Source organism: Tachyglossus aculeatus, chromosome 5 (assembly GCF_015852505.1).
Source record: "Tachyglossus aculeatus isolate mTacAcu1 chromosome 5, mTacAcu1.pri, whole genome shotgun sequence".
Taxonomy (NCBI): Eukaryota; Metazoa; Chordata; class Mammalia; order Monotremata; family Tachyglossidae; genus Tachyglossus; species Tachyglossus aculeatus.
The window spans coordinates 101,233,319-101,261,116 of record NC_052070.1 but is presented as its reverse complement, the minus strand read 5'-3'; the positions used below and the strand labels follow the sequence as shown (position 1 = coordinate 101,261,116).

Sequence of the window (27,798 nt, the reverse complement as noted above, 5' to 3'; positions counted from 1 at the left end):
GTCTAGGATGAGGCCACCTGAGGTGCCGTTCCTTTCCTCTGACCTTCTGGGATGCTGCGGGGATTTGGATTTGTACCCTTTATTCACCCCACCCTCAGCCCCACAGCATTTATGGACCTATCCGGAATTTACTTTGCCTGTCTTCACCTCTGCACTGTAAGCTCCTTTTACAGTCCCTTTTGGGCAGGGGATATAACTACCAAATCTGTTATATTCTTCCACATGTTTAGTACAGTGCTCTGCACACAGTAAATGCTCCATAAATACCACTGATTGATTGGGGGAGAGCTGGAGGGGCTGTTGTGAGGGGCTCAAGACAGATCCACCTGAAGGACAACACCAATAGAAAGCCCTCTCGGGCTTGGAGTTAGCTTTCTTGAACCTCAGGTAGAGGCTCATGCTGCCCAGGCCTCAGGCTGGTGACCCCATCTCCTGGATCCCAACCTGGATGCCCCATGAAGCATTCCCTGTTGACGTAGGCCTACACAGCTTCGTGGATTTTTTTTTCTTTTTTACAAACCACTTCGTGGCCATTTATTCACTGAGACCCTGATGGACACCCCACCCTGAGAGGAGAAGATGAGGGCTGGAGAGCACCGGGGTCCAGGCTGGTGATAAATGGCATGGGGGTCACCGTCCCCACACCACCTGCTTGTTGCTCTGGCTCCAAGACTGGAAGTTGTGGCTGTTCTCTTGAGGCTTACATTTGCTGGCCTTCAAAAATCCCCACCCCACCCATAGGGAAAGCTTAATGTTGGGGGGCCCCAAGGGCAAATCAGATGAGTTTCTGGGTTCCAACCCCCCTTCCCCTTCCCCTCCCCTGGCCCCCAGATCAGACTTCCTGGTTGCAGCAGGATGGGTCCTGGGACAATTACTAAGTCTGGGTTTTGGTTATTTTTAGGGCTCTGCCATGGGGTTAAAAAAGGTAATCTGTGTATAGAGCCAAGAGGGGTGAGAAAGGGCAGTGGGGAAGGGTAATGGGACCAAGTCCCAGGCCTCCACGAGTGGTCGACAACCCCAATCTCTTTCCTGGGGACCCTGCAGCTGAGAGCGTTCGGGAGAGACCTGCAGTGGGGAAAGAGGAAAAGACAGGGATCTACTCTAGTAATCCAGGGGTCAGGAAGGGTGAGCACAAGCAAGTGTGTGTGTTTGTGTGTGTGTAATGCAGCTGGAGGAAGGGGATGGAGGGAATGAGGTGATACCCCATCTGTGGAGAGGGGTAGAGGTGACAATCCAGCTGGGTATGGGCACCTGGAGACCCCCTTTCTCCCTTGCCTGGCTGTCACCAGGGGCATAGCTCAGCACCCCAGACCCTGCTTTCTTCACCGATTTGCTTCCAAACCCCGGGGCAGTGGACAGATGTCACTCTTTCCCTCTCTCCTCCCCACCTCCTATCCCCCAACCCCCAGCCTGGCTTACTGATGGCCCCAGCCCCAGGCCCAACCTCTCCCCAGTGTGCTATCATGATCTTTGAAAAACTCTGAGAGCTGTGTGGGCATTTGTGGTCTGGCACCAACACGAGCTCTTTCAGTAGAAGCCCTGCAGTGCCTCACACCCTCCATCTTGAGACTCCCCTTAGAGAACCTCCAGGGTCATCTGATCCAACCCCTTGCCCCCAAGTGGAATCATTATAAGACACATAGATAGAGCCTAGACCAAAGGACCCTGATTTGGCTTCAAGAAAAGTTGAAAAGCTGAGTCCCTGGCACCCCCTAGAGGTCAATTCAGCTCTGGCCCCAGAGCTGAGGGTCACATCTTCTGGATTCCTGAGAGAAGTAGTGTGGCCTAGTGGACGCAACACGGGTCTGGGCATCCGAAGGACCTAGGTTTTAAACCCAGCTTCACCATTTGTCTGCTGGGTGACCTTGGGCAAGTGGCTTCACTTCTCTGGGTCTCAGTCACCTCATCTGTAAAATGAGATTGACTGTGGGTCCTCCCCAGCGCTTAGAACAGTGCTTTGCACATAGTAAGCGTTTAATAAATGCCATTATTATTCTTATGATTATTATTATTATGTGGAACAGGGACGGTGTCTAACCTGATTAACTTGTATGTACCTCAGCGTCCTCCCCAGGGTCCTCCCCAGAGCTTAGAACAGTGCTTTGCACGTAGTAAGCGTTTAATAAATGCCATTATTATTATTATTATTATTATTATTATTATGTGGAACAGGGACGGTGTCTAACCTGATTAACTTGTATGTACCTCAGCGTTTAGTGCCTGGCCTATAACAAATACTATAAAAAAAGTTTGGGAGTAACTACAAGGGCTTGGTGGGAAGGAGTCCTGTCAGCAGAGGGTTCCTGGGGTCGCCAGGGCAAAGCCACTCTGCGGGTAAACCAGATCCTGGAGATGGAGTTGGGGCAGCCTCCCGAGTCAGCTGAACTCTGATCACCTGGTTCTCCTGTAGCCGGGTGTCCCGGTTAGGAAGCCACTGGCTTCAGGGCAGGTTCCTCCGGGCGGTACATATGACTCTCCTCGTCCTTGGGTACCTGTGGAGAGATAAATCCTCATGCCCGGCCTCCTCCCAATCCCTTTCTGGGTCGTGGGCCGCGTTGGCTGGAAGTGGGGGGAGGGGTCATCTCGTCAAGCTGGCCAAGACCATGTGCAACATTGAGTCAGGGGTAGGGTAGGGTAGGGCAGGAGCGCCATCGTGTGGCTATCGAGTATACTACACATATTTAAGATGTAGCCTTCGTTTCTCCTGCCCAGGACACCCATTTCTTCCCTGCAGTGTTCTTTTTTGTGCAGTAGGAGAGCCCTGCCGGGCGGGGGTAGGGGGAGCGGAGGAGGAAGAGAGGAGAAGGAAGAAAATCTCCGGCTGGCAATATGGGAGCTGCAAGGGAAGAGGAAGCACCTGCTCCAAACTCATTCGTTCCTGTTTCCTCAAAAAATTTCATTCCAAGTGGGATCTCATTGGCAGTGGCTCGGGGATGGGCTTGCCCGTTATGGGATCCTCCAAAATTCTGGCATCTCCCCTCCTCCCTCCCTCTGGTTGCATTTCATTCCCCATGAACTCCTCCCCCAAGAGAAGAAATCGAATCCTGACTCCGCCACTTGTGTGCTGTGTGACTTTGGGCAAGTCATCTAACTCTCTGTTCCTCAGTTACCTCATCTGTAAAATGGAGATTAAGAGTGTGAGCCCTGTGTGAGACAGGAACTGTGTCCAACCCCATTATCTTGTATCTAGCCCAGCGCTTAGCACAGTATCTCGCCCTCAGTGAGCTCTTAATAAATGCCATTTAAGATTAAAAAAAGAAAGATCAGCCATTTCACTCCTGAGGAGCAACACTGGCCAAACTTAGTTTTTTTAAGCTTTTATTTTTATGGTATTTGTTAAGCACTTACTATGAGTCAGATACTGTACTAAGTGCTGGGATAGATCCAGACTAAATCAGACTGGACATGGTCCGTGTCTCACGTGGGGCTCACAATGTTAATCCCCATTTTACAGATAAGGTAACTGTTGTGTGACCTTAGGCAAGTCATTTAACTTCTCTGTGCATCGGATGAGTGGCAGAGTTGGGATTAGAACCCAGGTCCTTTTGACTCCCAGTTTCCTGCTCTATCCACTAGGACATGGTGCTTCTCAGTAATAGGCAGGGTGTGAGTCTTCTTGATAAAATGAAGGTTTGGCCTCTGACCCGAGGAAGAAGGGGAAGGTGCCCCCTGGGGCTGGCTTTCATATGTTGGTGTCAGGCTCCACTCCAGGTCCCTGCCTTGGGCCTGGATTTTCCCATATGTGAAATGGAGATACTTCTTCCACCCTCCCACCCTCCTCAGGAGAAGGTTAGAGAGGATGCTGAATCTGGACCAAGAGGCCTTGATCCTCAGGGGAGCAGGAGGGTACAGGAATTCAACTTAAGTGCTAATGGTATCGCCCAGTGTCACTTGCTGGGCATTCTAGGGCAAAAAGAGGGCAGCCACGGGACCCCTCTGTCCTCAGCCAGGTGGAGAGAACAGGACCATTTAAGCCTGCTGGGGCTGGTATCGTACTGGGCACAAGCTTAGCCTAATGCTCCCCTTGTCTGTAAAGAATATGACCCCCTCAGAGAGAGGTCCCTGAGAGCTGCTGAAAATAACAAGACACCCTTGCTGTTGGGTGGGGTATTCTGGGCCTGCTGTGTGGCATGGTATCATCGCAAGTCTCATTTCGCAGAAGTCCATTGGAGACCACAGAAAGTAGAGCAGTTTTCCAGAAGCTCCCTGACTCTCTCTCCACTCTGGAGCTTTTATATTTCCTGTTAGATCCAGGGAACGCTGGTACCACCATGGAACTTGGGAACAGGAGCCAAGGATGAGGAGAGGGCACTGAAAATATGCATCCTTTTACCCTCCTAAACCCACTCTTGCTGATATCTTTCCCATCTGGTGAGAAGAGCACGGGCCTAGGAGTCAGAGGATGTGGGTTCTAATCTTGTCTGCTGCATGACGTTGGACTTCATCCCTCACTTCCCCCAAACTCCCATACTACACCACTCACTTCCTCTGCTCAACCTGGAACACCCCCATATGCCTTTGAATCCACCACACCGTAGCTCTCCCCAACTTCAAAGTCCTCTGAGAAACCCGTCTCTGCCGGGAAGTCTTCCTCAATTAATTTCCATCACCACAACTGGGTCATCATCATCATCATCATCAATCGTATTTATTGAGCACTTACTATGTGCAGAGCACTGTACTAAGCGCTTGGGAAGTACAAATTGGCGACATATAGAGACAGTCCCTACCCAACAGTGGGCTCACAGTCTAAAAGGGGGAGACAGAGAACAAAACCAAACATACTAACAAAATAAAATAAATAGAATAGATATGTACAAGTAAAATAAATACATAAATAGAGTAATAAATATGTACAAACATATATACACATGGGAGCCCTTAGCAATTGTTTATTTGCACCCGTCCTCGGGACTTACGTAAATTTCAATATTTAGCTCAATGGTAGAAGTTTCATCTCCCCTATTAGGCAGGGATTGTATCTTTCACTCCTGTTGCTCTTTCCCAAGAGTTTGGTAAAATGCTCTGCACTCGGTAGCCCTTACTAGACACTACTGATGGCCTAGAATGGCAAGGTGATCACTTACCTCCCAGTACACTTCATCTTCAAAGCAGTTCTCATCAGCTGGATCTCCCCAGAGAGGAAATTTCAAAATGACCCCTAGGCACAGAGGGAGATGCCCAAGGTCAGGGAAGAGCAAGACCCCCTCCCCCTTAATCCATTTCTTCCCCTTCACCCCCACCCCCACCCCTCCAGCTGGACACTACTAGATTCTTGAATGTTGGGGCTGGAGAAGGCAAGAGGGTGAGTCCTGAGCTGTCTTTTCTTGTTGATGATGGTCTAGAGGTGATGGATGCTTCCTTAGCCCCTGGGAGTTGGGGGGTGGGGTGGGATGGAGGAAACGAAAGGGGGTTGTGGGGAGGATACAGGAAACTTCTCCATAGTGAGAACAAGGGGTTAAGGGCTGGGGAAGTTGAAAACCCATCACCCCCCCACTAGATGGCAGCACCAAAGCGTAGAATGGGACTGGGGGAATGGAATACCAAGGGTTTAATTAAGTGGTATTTGTTAAGCGCTTACTATTATTATTATGGCATTTGTTAAGCGCTTACTATGTGCCAGGCACTGTACTAAGCATTGGGGTGGATACATGTAAATCGGGTTGAACACAGTCCCTGACCCACGTGAGGCTCAAAGTCTCAACCCCCATTTTCCAGAGAAGTGAAGTGACTTGTCTAAGGTCACACAGCAGACAACACAGCACACACAACAGACACACAGCACACCTTCTGGCTCCCAGGCCCATGCTCTATCCACTATACCATGCTGCTTACTCTGTATCTTTCCAAGTGCAGGGGCAGATAAGAGTCAATCAGATCGGGCATAGTCCCTATCCCACATGGACCTTCTAGTCTCAATAGGCCAGGAATCAGCATGGAAGTAGTGAGGACTAGTGGAAAAAGCACTTGGGTGTCAGAGGACCTGGGTTCTAATTCTGGCTCTGCAGCTTGCTTGCTGTCTGACCTCGGGCAAGTCACTTAGCTTCTCTAAGACTCAGTTTCCTGATCTGCAAAATGGGGATTCAATACCTGTTCTCCCACATACTTAGGCCAGGGACCGTGTCCAACTTGATTACCTTGCATCTGCCCCAGCGCTTAGAACAGTGCTTGGCAAATACCAAATACCATAACAGGCAAACAATCTCTTTCTCTGTCTTCCCTGAGCCTCTAGCCATCACTCTGATGCCCCAAGCAAGCTTGCTTCCTGCCCCAGGTCACCCCAGTGGAAGTCACCCCTCTCTCCTCCATCTGTCATCCCCATCCTGCCTTGCACTCACCCACAATGGCACCTCCCACGATGGCCATTGTCAAAGACACAAAGATGCCTGCCGCCTGGTACCCAGCTTGTATCTGACTGGTCCAGTCGCTTTTGGGGCCTTCAAAGTCAAATGCTTTGATGAACCTGGAATGAGAGAAGTTGGGCAGAGTCCCCCATCCCAAGACAGGTGAGCCAGAACTGGGCAGGGCCCGGGGACATCTTGGCCTTCTCAAGGGCAACTAGCGTCCCTCAGACATGAACAGACTCTGTTTCCCTCCATCCCTCGTGGATGCCAACACAGCAGGTCCTGGAGAAAGGCAAGAAACCAGTAGAGGACAATTCTCTGAGGTAGGAGTAGCAGGTCTGGAAATGACACGAGGTTGGGGGAGGTTGGCACATGCAGGTGATTGGTTGAATTACTGAAGTAGGCAGTAAGGAAATTCCGTCTTCTTGCTGTCCCCCCCCCACCCCCCAGCTCTGGCCTTACCCTTCCTTCCCGTATATGCCCACATTGGCGGTGGCCGCAGTGACGGAGCCCACGATGCCTCCAATGATGCCAGGCATGCCATGCAGGTTGTGGATGCCGCAGGTGTCCTGGATCCTCAGCCGGGATTCCAGGAAGGGCTGGAGGCAGGGGGTTGGCACAGGGGCAGTCACTCCTGGGCACATCACTTCCCCTCTCCTTTTGAGTCTTTGGTCAGCCTCCTCTCCCTGCTTTGTTCTCAAACTGTGAGCCCTTTGAAGGCTAATGCTATACATGTATTCTTCCCCAGCGTTTAGTACAGCACTTTGCACACAAGCTGGGAATCAGGAGACCTAGATTCTAATCATGGCTCCGCCCCTTGCCTGCTTTGTGACCTTGGACATGTCACTGTGCCTCAGTTTCCTCATCTATAAAATGGGAATTGAACAACAGAGAATATGAGGCCCATATGGGACAGGCACTGTGTCAGATCTACTTAAATTGTATCAACCCAGTACTCATCAAGTGCTTGAAATGTGCCAAGCACCGTACAAAGTACTACATTCATTATTACTATTATTGTTATTCTCATTTCACAGCAGGGCCTTAATAAACTCTGTACTACTTCTGCTACTAGTCCTCAGTGACTCACAAGGAGAGAGAGGTTGCCTCCCCGCCCTGCTCGAGGGGCCACCCAGACATTTGTATTTGGAGGGGCGGGCCTGTCAGCACACCCAATCTGGACTCCCAGGTGAGGCCAAGGAGACCGGAGGTGGAGAGCTGCCCCTCCCAGATGGCCCCTGTGTAAACTCTTCCTATTGCTCTGCCACCCCAGCTGCCCCACCCGCCCTGCCCACCCCGCCCTCCTGGCCCTCACCGTCAAGTAGACAAAGCCAAAGGTGGAGACGATGCCGCAGATGAAGCCCACGATGAGGGACCCGTAGGGCATCAACATCATCTCAGCTGCCGTTCCCACTGCCACACCCCCAGCCAGTGTGGCATTTTGGATATGCACCTGTTGAAAGGGGGTCAGGGGTCATGGGGCAGGATCCCGTCAGCTACCTTGAGGCGGACGTTCAGTCCCAGGACTTGGACAGGAGGCAAGCTCGGTACCACTGTAACCCCTGGGCATAGTGGCCAGGAGTCCCGGTTCCACCAGCCAGGTCCCCTCTGGGCCCACAGTGCGATGAGTGGCCCACTGGAATCCCGCCCCCATGCCCCTCTTACTGCCATTCCCTAAACAGCAGGAGATTAGAGAAAGGGGAGGTGGGGGCTGAGCTAGAGGAGCAGAGTGGTATACTGGAAAGAGCACAGGCTTGGGAGTCAGAGGACCTGGGTTCTAGTCCCCCGCTCCACCACTTGCCTGCTGTGCGACCTTGACCAAGTCACTTAACTCCTCTAGACTGCAGTTGCCTCATCCGTAAAATGGGAATTCGATATCTATTCTCCCCTTTGCTTAGACTGTGAGCCCCATGTCAGACAGACACTGTGCCTGACCTGATTACTTGTGTTTACCCTGGCGCTTAGAACAGTGCTTGGCACATGGTAAGCACTCAATACCAACCCCACCCGCCCCCTCACAAAAAGCTTGCAGTCTCGGCTACCAGACTATACTCTTCTCACTATACCATACTGATTTTCTCCTCACTCAAAAAGTTCCCTGGTTCTGTGATGGGCTGGAGAGGTGTTTAAAAGGACAAGACTCCACCCTTAAATCTCCGGGGCCAGAACGGTCCCCAGCGTCCTCTGAGCTAGCACAAGACCACCTCTATGCTGTCCCTGCCTCTCCAGGAGGTGACAGGGTCTTGCTATCCAAGAAGGGGAGGGTCCCCAAGGGCCCCGACTGGTTCTCCCCCAGGGAGGCTTATTGCTTCCTCCAGGCCTGGTGTGCAAAGAGCCCCATCCTGGGCTTGGCCCAAGAGCTGGGGAGCCCACTGGCTGGCCTTGGCCCAGGCTCCGCCTGATGCTCTATCCACTCTGCTCCCCAGCCTGGCCCTCTCACCATGTCCAGCTTTCCTTTCCTCTGCAGGGCACTGGAGAGAGCCACAGTGGTCAACACGCAGGCCGCCAGTGAGCAGTAGGTGTTGATGGCCGCTCGATGCTGGGCATCACCGTGCTTGGACACTGCTGAGTTGAAGCTGGGCCAGTACATCCACAGGAACAAAGTGCCTGGAGCCGCGGGAGAGAGTCACTACAAAAACCTCTGCCTAGCCCCTCCCCACTTCCCCCTGCCCTCCTGTCCTCCCTCTGTCTCATTCCCACATGCCCTGTCTCCACAAAACAATTGTTGTGGTATTGGTTAAGCGCTTACTGTGAGCCAAGCACTGGGGTAGACCCAAGATCATCAGGCTGGACACAGCCCCCAGCCCACACAGGGGCTCACAGTCTAAAGGGGAGGGATAATGGGTATTGAATCCCCATTTTACAAATGAAGCACAGAGAAGTTAAGTACTAATAATGACTGTTGTTTAAGTGCTTACTACGTGCCAAACACTGTACTAAGTGCTGAAGTAGATGGAAGATAATCAGAGTGACTGGCCCAAAGTCACACAGCAGGCAAGTGGCAGAGGCTGGATAAGAACTCAGGGCTTTTGACTTTCAGCCCCAAGCTAATAATAATAATAATAATGTTTTTTAAGTGCTGACTCTGTTTTCAAGCACTGTACTAAGTCCTGGGGGTAGATACAAAATAATCAGGTAAGACACAGTCCCTTGTCCCACACGGGGCTCACAGATAAGTAGGAGAGAGATAGGTATTGAATCCCCAGATGAGGAAGCTGAGACACAGAGAAGTTAAGTGATTTGCCCAAGGTCACACAGCAGGCCAGTGGCAGAGGTGGGACTAGAACCCACTATTTCCTCTAGGCCGCAGTGCTTCTCTGTCACATCCTTGTGGCCCCCCATGTGTGATGCGAGCCAGGGAGTGGAGAGGGAGGTGGCCGGAGTATGGTGACCCTTGGGGTCAACCTTGTGAGGTAAGGGCAAGTTTTCTGTGCCTCAGTTTCCTCAACTACAAAATGGGGATTAAAAACCTGCTCTCCCTCCTACTTAAGCCAGAACCAGTCCCTGCCCACATGAGGCTCCCAGTTTGATTTAATGTGTATCTACCCCAGCACTTTGAATAGGGCTTGACACACAGTAAGTGCTTAACAAAAGCTATTGGGAAAGAAAAGAAAAGCCCCATGCAGAGTCGTTCAAGGAGGGAAAGAAATCAAGTTGGGCCCATAAGAAATCAGGCTGCAGATGAGTAAGAGTCTGAATCAATATCGGAAATGTAGGCCCAGCCCTAGACTCTTCCATGATCGAACTCATCCTCTCTCTCCCTCTGATGACACAGGGTATGGGGAAGAGTCAGGCCATGGTGGGGGTGGGGGCAGGGCAGAGATGTCAAAGATCAGGCAATACCATCGTCCTCCTCCTCCTCCTTCTCCTCTGCCCTTTGAGCTCTCCACCGGCCCTGACCAGGGCCCCGGTCACTGGGCTCTCACCTATCATGGCGAACAGGTCGGAGTGGTACACAGAACTCTGACGCTCTTTGCTCTGCTCCAGATTGGGCCGGAACAGGATCCAGGTCACCATGAGCCCGAAGTAGGCACCAAAAGTATGGATGGTCATGGAGCCTCCAGCATCCTTCACCTGGATGAGGATGAGGAACCGGGGCCATCTCTCTGGCTTGGGGCCTGGGTTCTGGGCTCAAGCTTGCTTCAGCCCTGAGGACTAAAGGTGCTGATGCCCTCATGCCCACCCCATACCCAGACATGCCCCAGACCCTCCAATGCCCATCCTCACATGAAGCAGGTTGAGAAGAATGTACTCGTTGACTGAGAACAGGGTCACCTGGATCAGGGTCATGATGAGCAGCTGAATGGGGCTGACCTTGCCCAGGACTGCCCCGAAGGCTACGCAGACGGAGCCCACGCAGAAATCGGCATTGATGAGACTGGAAGGAAAGGCCAGGTGTCAGTCAGGGACCCCAGGGCAGGGGCAACCCTGTGCCCCTGAGCCCGGGGACTCTCTCCTCAGAAAAGGCAGCCCTAGGGAGGACAGAGATAGATGGCCACATCTGCTTCTGCTCATCCGGAGTAAAATGGGACTAGCCCAAAGCCAAGGGACAGGTGGCCATATAAACCTCAGCCCTAGAACTCAAGGACTCAGGGGTTTGGGGAAGGGAGAGGAGCACGGACAACAATAATTTCACCAGGAAAAGGACATAATAATAATAATAATAATAATAATAAGATAATGGTACTTGTTAAGCACTTACTATGGACCAGGCACTGTACTAAGTGCTGCGGTAAATACGAGATAATTGGGTCAGACACAGTCTCGTTCCCACACAGGCCTCACAGTCTTAATTCCCATTTAACAGATGAGGTTATTGAGGCTCAGAGAAATTAAGTGACTTGGCTAAGGTCACACAGCAGACAAGCAGGATTAGAAGCTAGAACCTCTGACTCCCAGGTTCATGCTCTTTTCACTAGGCCACACTACTTCTCTAGCAATGGGTTGCTGTTGGCGGAGTGTCTCCTCCCCAGGGACCCTTCAGCTCTAGAAGCCCCCACCAGCCCTGGCCCCCCTCACTTCTCCACGCTGATGAGGATGTGGCCATCTTCGAAGGAGTGGAACCAGCCCTGCATCAGCAGGGCCCACTGGATGCCAAAAGCTGCAAGGAGGAAGTTGAAGCCGACAGAGCTGAAGCCGTAGCGCTGCAGGAAGGTCATCAGAAACCCAAAGCCAACAAAGATCATCACATGGACGTCCTGGAAGCCTGCCAGGAAGGGGTAGTAGGGGCGTCAGAAGGAGGCCTCAGTGCCCCTTGCAGTGCAAGAGGAGAGAGACCCAGCATCCTAGGAGGCAAGCTGACCCCTGGACTCGGCCATGCCCTGGTTACCTGGTCAGGAGTTGCCTTCTGGGGTAGGGCTAGCTCAGACGACGTGTTGGCATCTGCCCAGAGGTCTGTGGGGTGAGTTGTGCTGGGGGTAGGGGAAGACCTGCCTAAACTCCTCACTGACGATGTTGTCACCAGAATCCCCTGGAATTTCCCCAGCTGTTGCTGGAGGGGAAGCAGTCCACCCATGGTACCCACCCCTCCTTTTCTGGAGACACGGGTCCAAACCCTCTCCCCTCCACCCCAGTTAGTTGATTGATCTGGAGGTATGAGGGGACTCAGGGCCCGCAGCATGAACCCAGGTGACTCTAAGCCAAGGGGCCAATGGCGTCTGAGTCCCAGCCTCTCATGGTTCCCCAGATGGGCACTGAGACTGCCTCCTCTCTCTTCTCTTCTTCTTCTTCCTCCTCCTGCTCCTCCTCCTCTTCTTTTACTCACCTCCTTTTTGTGACCCAGCTCATCCTATCCCCCTCCCCCCCCCCGGCCCTGCCCACCACCACCATCACTGGGGGACACGGCCACCTTGTCCTGCTGTGTGAAACCTGCTGAGCAGAAGTCCACTGGGGCAACCCATCCACCCCTTTCCCCCACCCACCACCCAGACGGGCCCTCCCTTCCCCTGACATGCCCATGGGGCATCAACATCCAGCCCACATGGCTGGGGTCACTGGCCACAGTCCATGCTGCTCAGAGGGACAGCCTGGGGAGTCCCTCCACCCATACTGGGGCCTGAAGGAGCCAGGCAGGGAAGGGTTAGGCTGCTCCACTCAGCGTTGCCGGGGAAGTGAGGGTGGGGAAGACTTGTGGGGGGAAGGGTGGTCTCTGCAGTGCCTTATGACTCATCCAGGCTCAAGTGGATATCTTGGACAATGCCCACCATCCCGGGGTAACCCCCTAAGGCCACCAAAGCTCAGGACTGTTCCCCTCTTCACCCAGAATGTCCAGTCTTTCCCAAAGTCATGGAGGGGAGGCCGATTTGAGCAAGGCATCTTGACCAGGACTGCCAGAGTCTCCACTCCTTCCAGGGTTGGCCACACCTGCCTTCCCCTACAGATCAACAGATGGTGCCCCTTGCTCCTTTTCCAGAGCTCACTCCCACCCCTGGGGGCCTCCTGGAAAGTCCGAGCCCCTGCCAAGCCCATTTGGCAGGCACCACACAGAAATTGGGGAAGGTGAAGGAGAATAGGAGATGGGCAAGGTGACTTCAGTGGGGACCAGGCCCACACTCTCCCTCCCTGTCTCAGGGCCCCCCTAAGGACTCCCAGTGGATGGGATGTGGGGAGGGGGGTTACAGTAGGGACACTCAGCCCCTGCCCCTTCTCAGAGCAAGGAACCTGGAGTGATCACCCGATCTGTTCAGTGCATCCCTCCTCACCGAGGTGTCCCTCCACCTCTCTTCCCCTCCCTCCTCACCCACAACCCCAGCTTCCTGTCCTACAAGTTCCCCCCAAAAGTGCCCCCAGAGCCAGCCCCTTCCTCAGGTCCCCTCAGTTGGCCAGCCAGGATTTGGATGGGGTGGGGGGTACTCAGGTGCCTGGAGCAGAGGAATTGGGCAAGGTCATGGGTCTCCCCAGCCCTCAGCCAGCCCTCTCTGCATGGGGGTGTCCACCACCTCCCCTCAACTTAGGCCTGAGCCACCTCCCCTTGGAAACCAGATCAGAGAACACTCCTGCTTCACCCCAGAGAAACTCAGGTGGGACAAGCCGGATGAAGCAGGGTTTGCACAGGTATTTTCTGCCTCCCGTCAAAAGCGACAACCTGCTGAATTGTGCCCCTTCTGCTCTCTCTCCATCCTTATCCCCAGTGCCAGGGTTCAGTCCCAACCCTCATCAAGAGCTATTCATAGGATACGGGCTTGGGGAGCTGGGGAGGCCAAGGGGACACCGGGGCTTCCCCTCCTCCCATGAGCCCTGACCCAGAAGGACTGGCACAGTTCCTCCAACTCAAGGATCAAGTCCTTGGGGCCAGAGTCACAGATTAACCTACTTATACCTAGACTGTGGGTGAATGGCAGGGAATGGGCAAGCAATGGGTATATGTGAGGATGAGCAGGTAGTGGGACGTACTAGGGGTGTGCATATGTGCTTGAGACGTGCACATGAGACCTGCTCACTGGTGAGGTGTAAATTGGATGCAGTGGGTGGACAAGTCAATGAATCAAGTGAGCCTGTGGGAATGTACATGGGCAAGACATGTGTGGTGTGCAGGGAGTGCCTGGGTGAAGCATGTGTGCCTGGAAGTGGTGTGCAGAGAGTGCCTGTGTGAGGCGTTTGTGCTTGTTAGAAGTGTGTGGTTTGTGGAGAGCACCTGTGTGAGGCATGTGGGCCTGTGTGAATCATGTGTGGTGTGTGGACAGTGCCTGTGTGAGGAGTGTGTGCCTGCATGAGGTGTGTGAAGTGTGCAGAGAGTACCTGTTTGAGGCCTGTGGGCCTGCGTATGGTGTGCAGAGAGTGCTTGTATGAGGCATGTGTGGCTGTGTGAGTCAAGTGTGGTGTGTGGGGAGTGTGTGGCTGGGTGAATCAAGTGTGGTGTCTGGGGAGTGCCTAGGTGAACAGTATGGATCCATGGGAGTGTGTGAGGGCAGTGTGTGTGGATGAATGTGGGAAACCCAGTGAGTCTTGCATCTCAGAGAGGGCTACCCCCATCCCTCTTGCCCCACCCTGGCCCACCTTCCCATTACACCTCCATTCCCACCTATCCTGCAGCCGGTGTCAGGACCCCTCCCAACCCCCATCCCTCCCTGTCCTGGCCCTGCTAGAGCCAGACAAGGTGGGGGTGGTAGGTTTTCCAGCAGCCCCAGGCCAAGCCAGCCCCCCATGGCTTCCCATCTCCCCAGCCTAGGGATCTCTAAGCCCAGCTCAGACTGGACCCTGATCCTCACTTGGAAGTTGGGGAAACCAAGGGATATGAGGGAAGAGCTTATTCTAAGGGCCCCACAGCAAACAGGTGGCACTGTCGAGCTGAGCCTGGGCCCCAGACATCCTGACTCTCAAGCCCAGGTGGGTGTGCGTGTGTGTGTGTGCGTGTGAGACTGAGCACACATATGTGCACTGGGGAAAGGAAGGAAGGACTTGAAGTTCAGACCCATCTTCCCCCACTTCAAAAGGGGGCTGGTCTAGGCAGTGGGGAGAGAGGGATGAGGAGGAGGGGCAGCTGCATGGGAGGGAGAGGATTTTGGGTGAGTATGGGGTCTGGAGACTAGTTCACAGCCTTTAAACTCCCTCTCCCTCAACCCAACATTCCCCCTGGGAGAAACAGCTGAGGGAAGACAGTACCTGGTGCTCCTTCCCTGCGGCCCCTTCTCCCGCCCTGCTGCCACCATCCACTGCCAGTCACTCCCTCTCCCCAGGCCCCCTGCAAACAAACGGTCTGCTCTTAATCATTAGATTTAGGCTTAGTGTTCAATGGCTACCTCCTAACAAGGGAAAGAGACGCCAAGAATGGTTGAAAAACACAGCCCAGCCTTGAGCTGAGAAATTCCCTAACCCTCACCGAGCCCTGGGTCCCTCTGGTTGGGACTCCACTAGGGAGAGAAGCCCAAGATGAGATGAGCCCATGTCGGTGCTTTCTCAGGGAGAAGCTGGGAGTCTTAGCCAAGGGCTGGGAGACAAGGGGCATCACCTGGGTAGGGGCTGTGGGTGATCGGGAACCAGGGAGGAGTCTTTACAGACAGCAGCCAGTGGAATGCCAATGCCAGGAGGGAAACAGGCTGGGTGCTGGAAGAGGTGCCAGGGGGTAATTAGGGCTTCCGGGGGTGCCAGGGACACTTACTTGGATAGCGGTAGTAGAAGTCATTCTCTATGTCACTAGAGATATTGTGCTGCCTCTTCTCTTCTTCCCAATGAGGGTCGGCTTCGGGATTATAGCGAACGAATACCCCAAAGAGGATGACCATAGCAGCCTCCAGGAGGAAGCAGATGAGAGGCAGCCTCCAACGCAGGTTGGTATTCCAAGCCATCTCAGCACGGATCCCCCAGGGGAATGTCCCCTACACACCCGGGCACGGGCAGCGCTTGGGGGGCAAGACCAGGGTGGAATGGCCCAGGAGCTCTGGGTGCTGAGCGACCAGGAGAGATCTTATATAGTGTGGCTGGGGGCGGGGCCGGGGAGGGCGGGCATCAGGTTGCAGGTGAGAGCAGGCTGTCAGGCTTCTGGATGAGTAGATCCCAGCAAGAGGCAGGAAATCCTCCAGGGCCCGAAGCCAGAGGACCTGGGTTCTAATCCCTGCTCTGCCACTTGCCTGCTGTGTGACCATGGGCAACCCATTTCATTTCTCTGGGCCTCCGTTTCCTCAATTACAAAATGGGGATTCAAGCCTTCTCCCTGCTCTTTAGTCTACGAGCTCCCTATGGGACAGGGATTCATTCAATCATATTTATTGAGCGCTTACTGTGTGCAGAGCACTGTACTAAACGCTTGGGAACTACAAGTTGGCAACATATAGAGACGGTCCCTACCCAACAGCAGGCTCACAGTCTAGAAGGGGGAGACAGACAACAAAACAAAACATATTAACAAAATAAAATAAATAGAATAAATATGTACAAGTAAAATAAATAAATAGATTAACAAATATGTACAAACATATATACATATATACAGGTGCTGTGGGGAGGGGAAGGAGGTAAGGTTGGGGGGGATGGGAAGGGGGAGAGGAAGGAGGGGGCTCAGTCTGACCAGATTAACTTGTGTCTACCTCAATGCCTAGAACAGTGCTCAACACATTATAAATGCTTAACAAATACCATTTTTAAAAAAGTTGATCAGTAGAGTGGTTGGGGAGGGGGGCCAGGGGTAGTGTGGGCAGCAATAACCATTTATCTTCCCCGATCTCCTCCTTAGCCAACAGCCAGTGACAGTGCCCTCCTCCAGGTGGGCACCGAATGTACCATCCCACACCCCGTGTCATTGTTATGACCCTGCCCAGTGCTGCCCCTGCCCTCTTGCTCCTGCCAGAGACAACCAGCATTGAAAGAAGGGAGAAGTAGTATGGTCTAATAGATAGAGTCCAGGCCTGGGAGTCAGAAGGACTTAGGTTCTAATCCCTGCTCTGCCACTTGTCGGCTGTGTGATCTTGGGCAAGTCACTTCACTTCCTCTGTGCCTCAGTTACCTCATCTGTAAAATGGGGATTAAGGCTGTGAGCCCTGTGCCGTGTCCAACCTGATTAGCTCGTATCTCCCCCAGCACTTAGAATGGAGCTTGACATAGAGTAAGTGATTAACAAATGTTATTATTATTATTATTATTGTTACTGGAAGAGGCCTGAGAGACAGAGAACGGGAGGGGATGCTACAGATGGGGACAGACCCTGGGGTGGCCACTGATTGGCAGGGGCCACAGCTCATTGGACAAGCTGTCCAGCACAGACCCGGACCTCCAAACCAGACCAGGCAGGGCAGCCGGCTAGGGCCCAGGAAGACCTCCAAACCAGGCCAGGATTGGGGGACTGGGGAGCCTGTACACATTCTCATGTCTTCAGGTTGTTCTGGCCAGTCCAAGGGATCCAGGCCTGGGCTGTGGGGGAGTTTACTCCACTTCCCCAGCCTGGGAGGAGACTAGGTGGGAACAGAAGCTGGGAGAAAAGTGTTAAGGGGTGTGGCATTTGGATGGGTTGGGGGCTCGGGGAAAGAGCTCGGGCCTGGAAATCAGACCTGGCTTCTAATTCAGGCTCTGCCACTTGCCTGCTGTGTGGCTTTGAGCAACTCAACCTTTCTGGCCCTCAGTTTCTTCACTGTAAAACAGGGATCCAATGCCTGTTCTACTTCCTACTTGGACTGTGAACTCCCTGTGAGAGAGGAACAGTTTCTGATCTGCATAAACTTTATCTACTCCAGTGCTTAGTACAGTGCTTGGAACATAATTCAGTCCTTGGCACACAGTACAGTGCTTGGGAAACACATAGTACATTTCTGGGCTTGGCTTAACACATACCACTATAACTATTATTACTGTTGTTGTCTTTAGCATTATAATTTATTATCATTATTGTCATCATCATCATCATCATCATCATCATCATTACTATTAAGGAACAGAGAGGTTGCAGCTGCTGGAGCCCAGGCCCAGGGAATCTATAGGCTAGATGAAACAGAGGGGCAGAGATGAAGGAGCCACAGGGTCATTCCATGTTTAAGATTAGGAGGAGTGTGAAGCTGTGTGGCCTTGTAGAAAGAGCCCGGGCCTGGGAGTCAGAAGGACATGGGTTCTGGTCCCAGCTCCTCCACTAGTCTGCTGTGTGAACTTAGGCAAGTCACTTAACTTCTCTGAGCCTCAGTTACCTCATCTGTAAAATGGGGATTGAGACTCTGAGCCTCATGTGGGACAGGGACTGTGTCCAACCTGATTAGCTTGAGTCTACCCCAGTGCCTGGACCATATTAAGAGCTCAATGAATACTGTGATTTTTTAAAAAATCTGATTAACTTGACTATACTCCAGGAGTTAGTGTAGTCCCTGCACATAGTAAGTGCTAACAAATACCATAACGAAGTGTGGGGTGCAGCGGTCCTTACCCCTGAGGCTTGATGGTTCCCAGTGATGTAGCCACTTCCAGGCTTCAGTGGCTGTGCCTGGGGTCTTGCCTATGACCTCCCCAGGGCAGGAGCAGCAGGGAAAGAAATGGCTGGGGAATGCTGGAGTGATGGGAAGACAGGGAGAGGGAGGGGCAGAAGGCAAGAGGCCAGGGGAGGTTGGGGAGTGACATGAAACTCCTGTGGTTGTTCCCCAGGTCTCGACTAGAATCCTAAAATGAGCAGGGAACTCACCACTTCTGTGAGTGGCTAGATCTCACACCACCTCCTCCTCTCTCCCCTTTGGCATCTACTCCCCAAGTTTTGGCTGGGGGGAGAATGGGATAGCCTAGGGTCCCTCAACATTGGTTTCCCTCCTGAACAGGGGTGTGGAGCAGTGGGCGGGAGGGGAAGGGGTGGTGAGTGGTGGAATCTGCTTCTGCCCACCCTGTCTGCCTGCCAGCCTCTCCTTTGTGGAGGACCCCTGTCTGTGGTTGGCAGGGAGGAGAGCACGAGGATGGGTGAGGGTGAATCTGAATCCTCTTGAGAGTGGGTACCTTTTGGGCTTTCTTAGTGGCTAGGAAAGCCTGGGGCTGGGTCAGGTCAGGGGCTCTTGGCTGGCAGCAGGGAGAGAAGGGAATCCCAGGATCTTTGAAACCCTTAAATCTCTGGACAAAAAAGGAGGGAGAGTGCCAGAGAAAGTCAGGGATCCGGGAAAACTCTGACCCAGTCAGTCAGTCAGTCAGTCATATTTATTGAGCATTTACTGTGTGCAGTGCACTGTACTAAGTGCTTGGGAGAGCACAATACAACCATATAACAGACACATTACCTGCCCACAGAGAGCTTACAGTCTAGAGGGGGAGACAGACATTAATACAAATAAATAAATTATGGCTATGATGGGGGCCCCTCATCCACCATGTAAAGGTTGCAGATATTGTTTGAATGTACGCGGTTCTGTTGCCTTATCTGGTATGGGCCTTAGACCCTGCAGCCCACTGGCTGGGTCCAGGAACCAAACCAAATAAGGAGATAGACTCCGCCCAGCTCTGTACCAAATCTGCACCAATCCAGTCCCCACTGTTTTCAAATCTACCAATCACTGTGATCAGCAATAGCAATATATAAGCCCATTATATCGGGCACTCGGGGCCTTTTCCCTTAAGGAAATGAGCCCACCGGGTGCGTTACCCCCTATTCGGTCTTTGGGGCCTTTTCCCTTAAGGAAATGAGCCCGCCGACAGGTGCGTTACCCCCTATTCAGTCTTCGGCCTTACCAATAAAACTTTATTAAAACTTCTGGCAGGCACATGCTGTCTGACTAATTCTTTAGTCACCCGCCGACTTGGTGGCCATCCGGAACAACCACCGCCATCAACTACACACGTAAGTGCTGTGGGGCTGGGAGGGGGGTTGAATAAAGGGAGCAAGTCAGGGCGATGCAGAAGGAAGTTGAAGTCCAGTGCCGCAACCCATCAGCCCAACATGGCCCCAACAGCCCTGTGGGTATCTCAAGCCCCTTTCCCAGGGCACAGGCAGAGGCTTGTGGGTACAGTGGTGACTGAAGCCCCTTCCTCTGGCCCCTGGTGTAGAATTGTCCCCTCTCTATTCTGCCCAAATTTCCCCCAAGCCAGACTCTACAGCCAAGTCTTTGAGCTTACAATTCCTGGCTTCAGAACTGGGCTCTAGGGAGGATTCCACTGGGGCCTTTGGGAAAGACAAGGACAGGGCAAACTCAAATACAGCCAACCCCTTGGGACAAGCCATGGAGAGCCCTTCTTCTTCCTTTCTTTCTCTTCCACTTCTCTCCCGTTCTCTCCTCTCCCCTTCCTCCTCCACCCTGCTCCCTCCTCTCCTCTCCCACCCAGCTCTGGTAGGGTGGAGTCCCCGCCCCCTGAATTTGCATGGCTAATTAAGTGTTCTTGGGAGTAGGATCCCTTCCTGCTTGTCCTTTGCCTCGAGAGAGCTATATCTTGGCTTCCCATCTGCACCCCGCAGAGTTTTACTGCAAGAAGGAGGAGAAGGAAGTGGAGGTCAAGGAGTAGGAGGAGGAGGAAGGCGGGGAGGGTCAGGAGATATTTATTAAGTCCTTACTACGTGCAGAACACTGCATAATGAAAAAATACACAGATGAATATTAGACACAGTTCCTGGCCTTCAATGGGTTCAACAATCTGAAAATAAGGGAGGGGAGACAGGTCAGATGACAGACCTTTAAGGAAGGATGAAAGGTTAAAAACACAAAAACAATAGTAAGGACCAAAACATACAAATTAAAATGATAAGGCATTGAGGCTACAGCAGTGTGGCCCAGGGGAAAGAGCCTGGACCTAGGAGTCAGGAGACCTGGGCTCTGCAATTTGCCAGCTGTGTGACCTTGGGCAAATCATTTAACATCTTTGTGCCTCAGCCTGGACCTAGGAGTCAGGAGACCTGGGCTCTGCCATTTGCCTGCTGTTTGACCTTGGGCAAATCATTTAACATCTCTGTGCCTCAGCCTGGACCTAAGAGTTAGGAGACCTGGGCTCTGCCATTTGCCTGCTGTGTGACCTTGGGCAAATCATTTAACATCTCTGTGCCTCAATTTCCTCATCTGTTCATCTGTAAAATGGGAAAAATACCTGTACTCCTCCCCCTTAGACACAACCCCTTGTTGGGCGGGGACTGTGTCTGTCTGAATCTGGCTGAAGTGCATCTATTCCAGCATTTAGGAGATCAGAAAAGCAGTGTGGCCCAAATAGGCCTGCGAGTTAGAGAACCTGGCTTCTAATCTTGGCTCTGCCACCTGCCTGATGTGTGACCTTGCACAAGTCACTTAAATTTTCTGTGCCTCAATTTCCTCACCTGTAAAATAGGGATTCAATATCTGTTCTCCCTTCTAGTTGGACTGTGAGCCCCACATGGGACAGGGACTGCTTTTGATCTTGTCATCTTGTATCTACCATAGCGCTAAGTACAAAAGCTTAACAATTATTATTAGTATCATCATTACAGCTCTTGTCAGCAGTAAGAGCTCAGCAAATACCACAGTTATTAGTGGAGAACAGTTTCGGGCTCCTCACAGCTCAGAGTCCCACAGTCACAGCGGCGGAGGCAGCCATGGCTTTCCTGACGTTCTGAAAATTGAGGTGGCCTGCCACGCTGCCGGCTGTTCCTTATCCTCCCAGCTGGAGAAGGGGCTGATGGAAGTCCAGGAATAAATGGGGGTGGGGCGGTCAGGGTGGTATGGGAAATCCGAGCAACAGAGACAGCAGGAAGAGAAATTTCTAATGCAGAAGAGCAAAGGCAGTGGTCACACCTGTCTCTGTTCTTTCTGAAGGCATTTAGGACCTCCACCTAGTCCAGCTTCCAGACAGAGCTGCCCTAGGGTAAAGCTTTTCCCCAGCCCTGAGATCATAAAGGATTGTCCACTGCCCCCATTCAGCCAGGTGACAGGGAAAGCCTTGTGAAAACTGTGGTTATCAGTCAAGGCAAGGGAGTCCTTCAGGGGCCCAGGTCCAGCCCATGGTTCTCAGGCTAGGCTGAGGAAGAGCAGACTGATCTTCTCTCTCTCGGGTTTCCCTGGGCCCAGGAAACCATAGCTGTAGACATTCAATGTACAAACTGTGCAAACGCAGAAGCACCTGTGGGTTTGCTGGGACTCTAAGTCCCAACAGCCCACAGAGACAACCACCCATGATCAGAGGCAATGGCTGTGCATGTGCTCAGCTCAGCCCTCATCTGGAAATGAGGGAGGGCTCTGTGGGGCATAGTCCTATCCTGACACAAAACCATGTCCTCCCACACCTGGAGTACCATGCAATTCTCATCACCCATCCAAGGATGGATAGAATAGAAGAAAGTACAGAGAATAACCAAGATGATCAAGGGGGTGGAACAGCTTCTCTTTGAAGATTGACAGAAAGGATTAGAACTAGTCAGTCTGTCCAGTGCAGGCCAAGAGGGACAGGACTGGAATTTATGAAATCAGAAAGAGTGTAGACAGCGGAAACATGCAATTTTTGTTCCCCCAAATCTCTCGGCACCAGGAAGAGGGGACACCCAATGAAGCTTGGGGATGGCAAATTCAGGACAAAAGGAGACTCTTCCTCACCCATTATATATACTTTAACCACCTTCAAAGCCTTATTGAAGGCAAATCTCCACCAAGAGGCCTTCCCTAATTAAGCCCTCCCTTCCTCTTTTCCCACTCCCTTTTGCGTCACCCTGACGGGCTCCCTTTATTCATCCCCCTCCCAGCCCCACAGCACCTATGTACATATCTGTAATTTTATTTATTTATTTATTATTTTATGTATATTTATATCTGTCTCCCCCTCTAGACTGTAAGCTCATTGTGGGCAGGGAATATGTCTGTTTATTGTTATATTAGACTCTCACATTTAGTACAGTGCCCTTCACACAGTAACCTCTCAATAAATATGGTTGACTACCGGTAAATATATGAGGTTTGCTTCCTCTGTGACCCGAGCAGGCCAAACATTTCAGTTCCCATTGCATTAAGTCAAAGTCGGCCCACACCTGGAACAGTGTATGTAGTTCTCATGGTCACATCTTGTGATGGACATAGAGAAGCTGGGGGGAGGACAGAGAAGAGCAACCAAGAGAGCCATGGAAATGGAGAGGATTACTTCTGAGGACCCATGGCAAGATATAGGATTCTTCCATCCGGAAAGATGCATGCAGATTGAGGGAAGACAAGACTGAAGTTTCCAAAACCACTAGAGCAAACATGAAACTGCTGTTCCCCAAATCTCACAACAATGGAAAGACCGAAGGTGACCGATTAGGAACAAAAAAAGAAAACACTTTTCATTAATTAATGAATTCATTCATTCATTCGTATTTATTGAATGCTTACTGTGTGCAGAGCACTGAACTAAGCGCTTGGAAAATGCAATTCAGCAACAGATTTTCCACAGCTTCCACTGGAAGTTGTACAGATGAAAACCTCAGCAGGTGCCAAAGGGGTTTGATGAGTGAAAGGGAAAAGTTGGGGATAGAAATAGTTATTACTTTACTACTTTACTAAGATACTTTTATTTAACTCCCACCGGATGCAATACACTGTGCTAAGTGCTTGGGAAAGTTCAATGAAAACATGTTTCCTAGTGACAGGGGCTTGCACTCTAGATGGGGGTGACAGGTATAAAAATATTAACAAAACAGTAATCAGAATCAATAATTGAATGCATAATCAAGTTTACATAGGTACTTGAGAGCTGAGGATGGTTCTAAATAAATATGTTAGTTCTTGAGGTGGCTGTTGGGTATTGGATGGTGCATCCTCCAACGTGATGGGAGATATCCAGGTGGGCAACTAGCATGCAGTTCCTTCAAATATCCTGGGACCCTTGTCAGAGACAGGGCCCTGGGCTGGAGGACTGGCAGCTGACCCTGGGTTGGCCTTTCTCATGGGTTTATGGTCTTTGGCTAGGCTCCAGTTCTGCTGGCCCGAGCCCTGACATCTCACATCCCCTGCTCCTCACCCTGACTCCATTTAATCCCTCTCTGAGCCTCCTCTCAAGGGACTCGGGGTGCTGCCTCAGCCTCCTCACTCTCTCCCACATCCTTCTTCCTTCTCAGGTACAGGGTAGGAGGCCAGGGCAAAGCCCAGTTGAAATGCTCTAAATGCACAAAGTCTGCATGTTCTCTGTCTCTCTCTACTCTCTAACCCTCCAGTTCCCAGCTGATTCAGGGACTCCCCCTGCCAGTGCTTTGGGGAAATACCCAACCCTCACAGAAAAAGACCCCTGGAGCACATGAAGGAGTGCTGTGGGCTACTCAGTCCTCCTGCCCAGTGCCATTAACACTTCTTCCTTCAGCTGCCAGCTGCCCCTACCCAAGCGGCAGTGAGGCCAGAGACTATTCTCCGGGAAGAAAGGGTCTGCCAGGGGCCGGGGTTCCTTGGTGGGTGGAGACCCTCCTCTCTAGTTATGTGCCTGGCTGGACCCTTTTTCAACCCACCAACAGACCTAGGACACAGCCCTACTACCCATCTGCCTCCAGAAGCAGCGTGGCTCAGTGGAAAGAGCACGGGCTTTGGAGTCAGAGGTCATGGGTTCAAATCCAAGCTTTGCCAATTGTCAGCTGTGTGACTTTGGGCAAGTCACTTAACTTCTCTGGGCCTCAGTTACCTCATCTGTAAAATGGGGATGAAGACTGTGAGCCCCCCGTGGTACAATCTGATCACCTTGTAACCTCCCCAGTGCTTAGAACAGTGCTTTGCACATAGTAAGTGCTTAATAAATGCCATCATCATCATCTGCCTCCCGCCTGACAGGACAGCCATACACTCATGGACACACACATGCACGCACACACACCCAGACACATGCAGGCCCACACCACACCATCTTGGCCCCTAGCACTCTTCACCCAGTGGGTCCTGGGGGTGCCCAGCAGGCACTGGCTCCCCTGGTGGCCCGATGATTTGGCTGCTTGCTGGCTGGTATCTTTCCTGGCTGCCAGCCAAACTGAGCAGGAAGCTTCCAATCTAGGGCATCCTGTCACTTGGTACAGAGGTTGTTGAGCTATTTCAGCAGGTCTGAGTCCCAGCTAGGGACAGAAACAGCCTGAGAAGGAATCAGGGTGGGGTGAGGGTGTGCGGAGAGTGTTCTATTGGCCGAAGGCTGTTTTCATCAGGCTGACCCACCACTCATCCATCAGTCCTTGGCTCGAGAGGACTCCTGCCAACCCCGTGGTTGAACCAGACAAACCGAGTCAGGAGGCCAGAGGCCAAACAGAAGCTCTGGTGTTTCCCCACTGCCGTTCCCCACTTCCCCTCTGCCTCCAGCTCCAAACCAGAAAGCACCATTTTCTGGAAATAGGTGTCCAGGAAGGGTGGCACGCAGAAGCCTGCCCTCTAAAAGCTCATCCATTTCTTCCCCATTGGCCTGCAAGGGCTGTCTCCATCTTTTATGACATGTTCTCAAGGATTGCAGATGCAGTAATCAAGGCAGGATAGGATAAGTGCTTAGATTAATGGGGCAGTAGTGGATGGCTCACCTATCAGCACCGTGATTGTGAAAACAACTCAGGTGCATGAAACGTCCCTTTCCCCTCAACCATCGGCTTCTGAAATGGCAAGGGGTCAGAAAGGGTGTCCGCTTGGCTATAGGTCTATGGATCAGAGAAGCAGCATGGCTCAGTGGAAAGAGCATGGGTTTTGGAGTCAGAGGTCATGGGTTCAAATCCTGCCTCTGCCACTTGTCAGCTATGTGACTTTGGGCAATCACTTCACTTCCCTGGACCTCAGTTCCCTCATCTGTAAAATGGGGGTGAAAACTGTGAGCCCCTGTGGGACAACCTGATCATCTTGTAACCTCCCCAGTGCTTAGAACAGTGCTTTGCATACAGTAAGTGCTTAATAAATGCCATTATTATTATTATTATTATTATTATTACCAAATGTGTTAGTGTGCAAGGGATTCTCTCTAGAAGATACTCACACTCATAGATCCAGTCTCATTGAAGATGGCATTACCTTTTAACTGGAGGACAACTCTTCCGCAGTGTTCAGTGCACAGCAGGCTTCCAGTACAGTGCCCAGCACACAGTAGACACCCAGTACTTTCAGGTCTACTATAACATGCATTTTCATTATGCAATTTGGATCTAACTTATTGGAAGGAATAGGAAGTTTCGGTCCCACAGTGTGTCAATTAATCAATCAATCAATGGCATTTATTGAACTCTTACTGTGTGGAGATCACTGTACTAAGCACTTGGGAGACTACAATATAACAGAGCTGGTGGACATGTTCCCTGCATATAAAGGGTTTACAGTCTAGAGGGGGAGACAGGCAATAAAATAAATTACAGATATGTCTGTAAGTGCTGTGGGGCTGAATGTGGTGTGAATATCAAGTGCTTAACAGGTACAGATTCAAGTGCAGAGGTGATGCAGAGGGGAGAGGGAGTACGGAAAATGAGGGCTTAGTTGGGGAAGGCCTCTTGGCAGAGATGTGATTTTAATAAGGCTTTGAAGGTGGGGAGAGCAGTGATCCATTGGTTATAAACGGGGAGCAAGTTCCAGGCCAGAGGGATGACATTCATTCATTCAATCGTATTTATTGAGCACTTACTGTGTGCAGAGCACTGTACTAAGTGCTTGGGAAGTACAAGTCGGCAACATACAGAGACAGTCCCTACCCAACTATGGGCTCACAGTCTAGAAACGGGCTCACGGTTTATTAATGGGCTCACAGTCTAGAATGGGCGAAGGGTCAGTGGCGAGAGAGATGAGATCAAGGTACAGTGAGTAGGTTGGCATTAGAGGATCAAACTAGGCAGACTGGGTTGTAGTAGGAGATCATTGAGGTAAGGTAGGAGGGGGGCAAGGTGATTGAGTGTTTAAAGCTGGTGGTAAGGAATTTCTGTTGGATGTGCAAGTGGGTGGTAGGTGGTGAATGCGTAGGTGCTTGAGGTGTGGGGAGATGAAGGGTGAATGTTTCTTCTAGAAAAATGATCTGGGCAGCAGAGTGAAGAATTGACTGAAGTGAGGGGAGACAGAAAGCCGGGAGTCCAGGGAGGAGGCAGATGCTGTAATCGAGGCAAGATAGGATAAGCTCTTGGATAATAAAGGGGTAGCAGTTTGGTTGGGGAGGAATGGGTGGATTTTAACAAAGTCTTTAAGATAGAACAGACAGGATTTTGTGGCTGATTGAATATGTGGGTTGAATGAAAGAGATGAGTCAAAAGTAATGTCAATAATAATAATAATTGTGGTATTTGTTTAGCGCTTATTGTGTGCCAGGCACTGTACTAAGCCCTGGGTGTTGTACAAGCAAATCGAGTTGGACACAGTCCCTGTCCCACACTGGGCTCACAGTCTCATCCTCCATTTAACAGATGAGTTAACGGAGGTACAGTGAAGTGAAATGACTTTCCCAAGGTCACACAGCAGACAAATGGAAGAGCTGGGATGAGAAGCCAGTTCCTTCTGCCTCCTCTGCCCATGCTCAAGGCTGTGGGCCTGTGAAACAGGGAGGATAGTGGTGTTGTTTACAGTCTGCTCCATTGCAACATGATGCACAGTTGTGGTGCAAGAAGATTTAGTGTAGTAACAAAAGGTTGTGTGCCCTGCAGATCACAACCATCAAAGCACGATGCTGCTACACTTCCCAGCCTCTGTCTTGACTTAATTTACTGAATTGAACAGTGCTTTATGTGACTTTACTTTGTAAGATCACTGTGGGTAGGAAACGTTTCTACCATTTCCGTTGTATTATATTCTTCCAAGCACTTAGTAAAGTGCTCTGCACCTAGTCAACACTCAGTAAGTGCCATCAATTGATAGACTGTAAGCTCGTTTTGGGCAGGGAATGTGTCTGTTAATTCTGTTGTACTCTCGATGCAGAAAGGAGTGGGAGAAGAGGAAAGGAAAGCCTCTTGGAAGAGGGGGCCTATCATGGTTTGTACAGAGTAGGTCCTCATTACAATGCTCTACACCCAGTATGTGCTCAGTTCAGTACACAATAGGAGACTTTATCATGTTTGGCCTGGAGGAGGCCCTCAATACTGTGCTCTGCATACAGTATGTGCTCAGTACAGCATGAGAAGCAGCATGTTCTAGTGGATAGAGCATAGGCCTGGGAGTCACAAGGGCCTGGG

General features: G+C 51.5%; 1 protein-coding gene across 3 annotated transcripts; it reads right to left on the bottom strand.

Moving 5' to 3' along the window:
- Positions 1 to 236: 236 nt before the first annotated feature.
- Positions 237 to 15,701, bottom strand: RHCG (Rh family C glycoprotein). 3 transcript variants are annotated; one of them, XM_038747550.1, is made up of 11 exons: positions 15,442 to 15,628; positions 11,364 to 11,550; positions 10,572 to 10,722; positions 10,271 to 10,418; positions 8,785 to 8,951; positions 7,660 to 7,797; positions 6,807 to 6,943; positions 6,339 to 6,463; positions 5,088 to 5,161; positions 2,396 to 2,492; positions 237 to 714 (listed from the first exon to the last, which is right to left on the bottom strand). In XM_038747550.1, the coding sequence occupies exons 1-10, from the start codon at positions 15,626 to 15,628 to the stop codon at positions 2,424 to 2,426; spliced, it is 1,383 nt and encodes a 460-aa protein (XP_038603478.1). In that variant the 3' UTR covers positions 237 to 714; positions 2,396 to 2,423. The 3 variants fall into 3 exon arrangements, with proteins under 3 accessions (XP_038603478.1, XP_038603479.1, XP_038603480.1); XM_038747551.1 differs by lacking the exon at positions 237 to 714 and adding an exon at positions 814 to 1,065 and having other exon boundaries at positions 15,442 to 15,701; XM_038747552.1 differs by lacking the exon at positions 237 to 714 and adding an exon at positions 814 to 1,065 and having other exon boundaries at positions 11,364 to 11,445; positions 15,442 to 15,701.
- Between the last annotated feature and the right edge of the window lie 12,097 nt (positions 15,702 to 27,798).

Coding starts and splice junctions, on each gene's coding strand:
- RHCG (XM_038747551.1), bottom strand. CDS start 15,628: ATGGCTTGGAATACCAACCTGCGTTGGAGGCTGCCTCTCATCTGCTTC. Junction 8,952..10,270: donor CGACCTGTTCGCCATGATAG/GTGAGAGCCCAG, acceptor CCGCGGCTCCAG/GCACTTTGTTCCTGTGGATG. Junction 6,464..6,806: donor GGCATATACGGGAAGGAAGG/GTAAGGCCAGAG, acceptor CTCTCATTCCAG/GTTCATCAAAGCATTTGACT.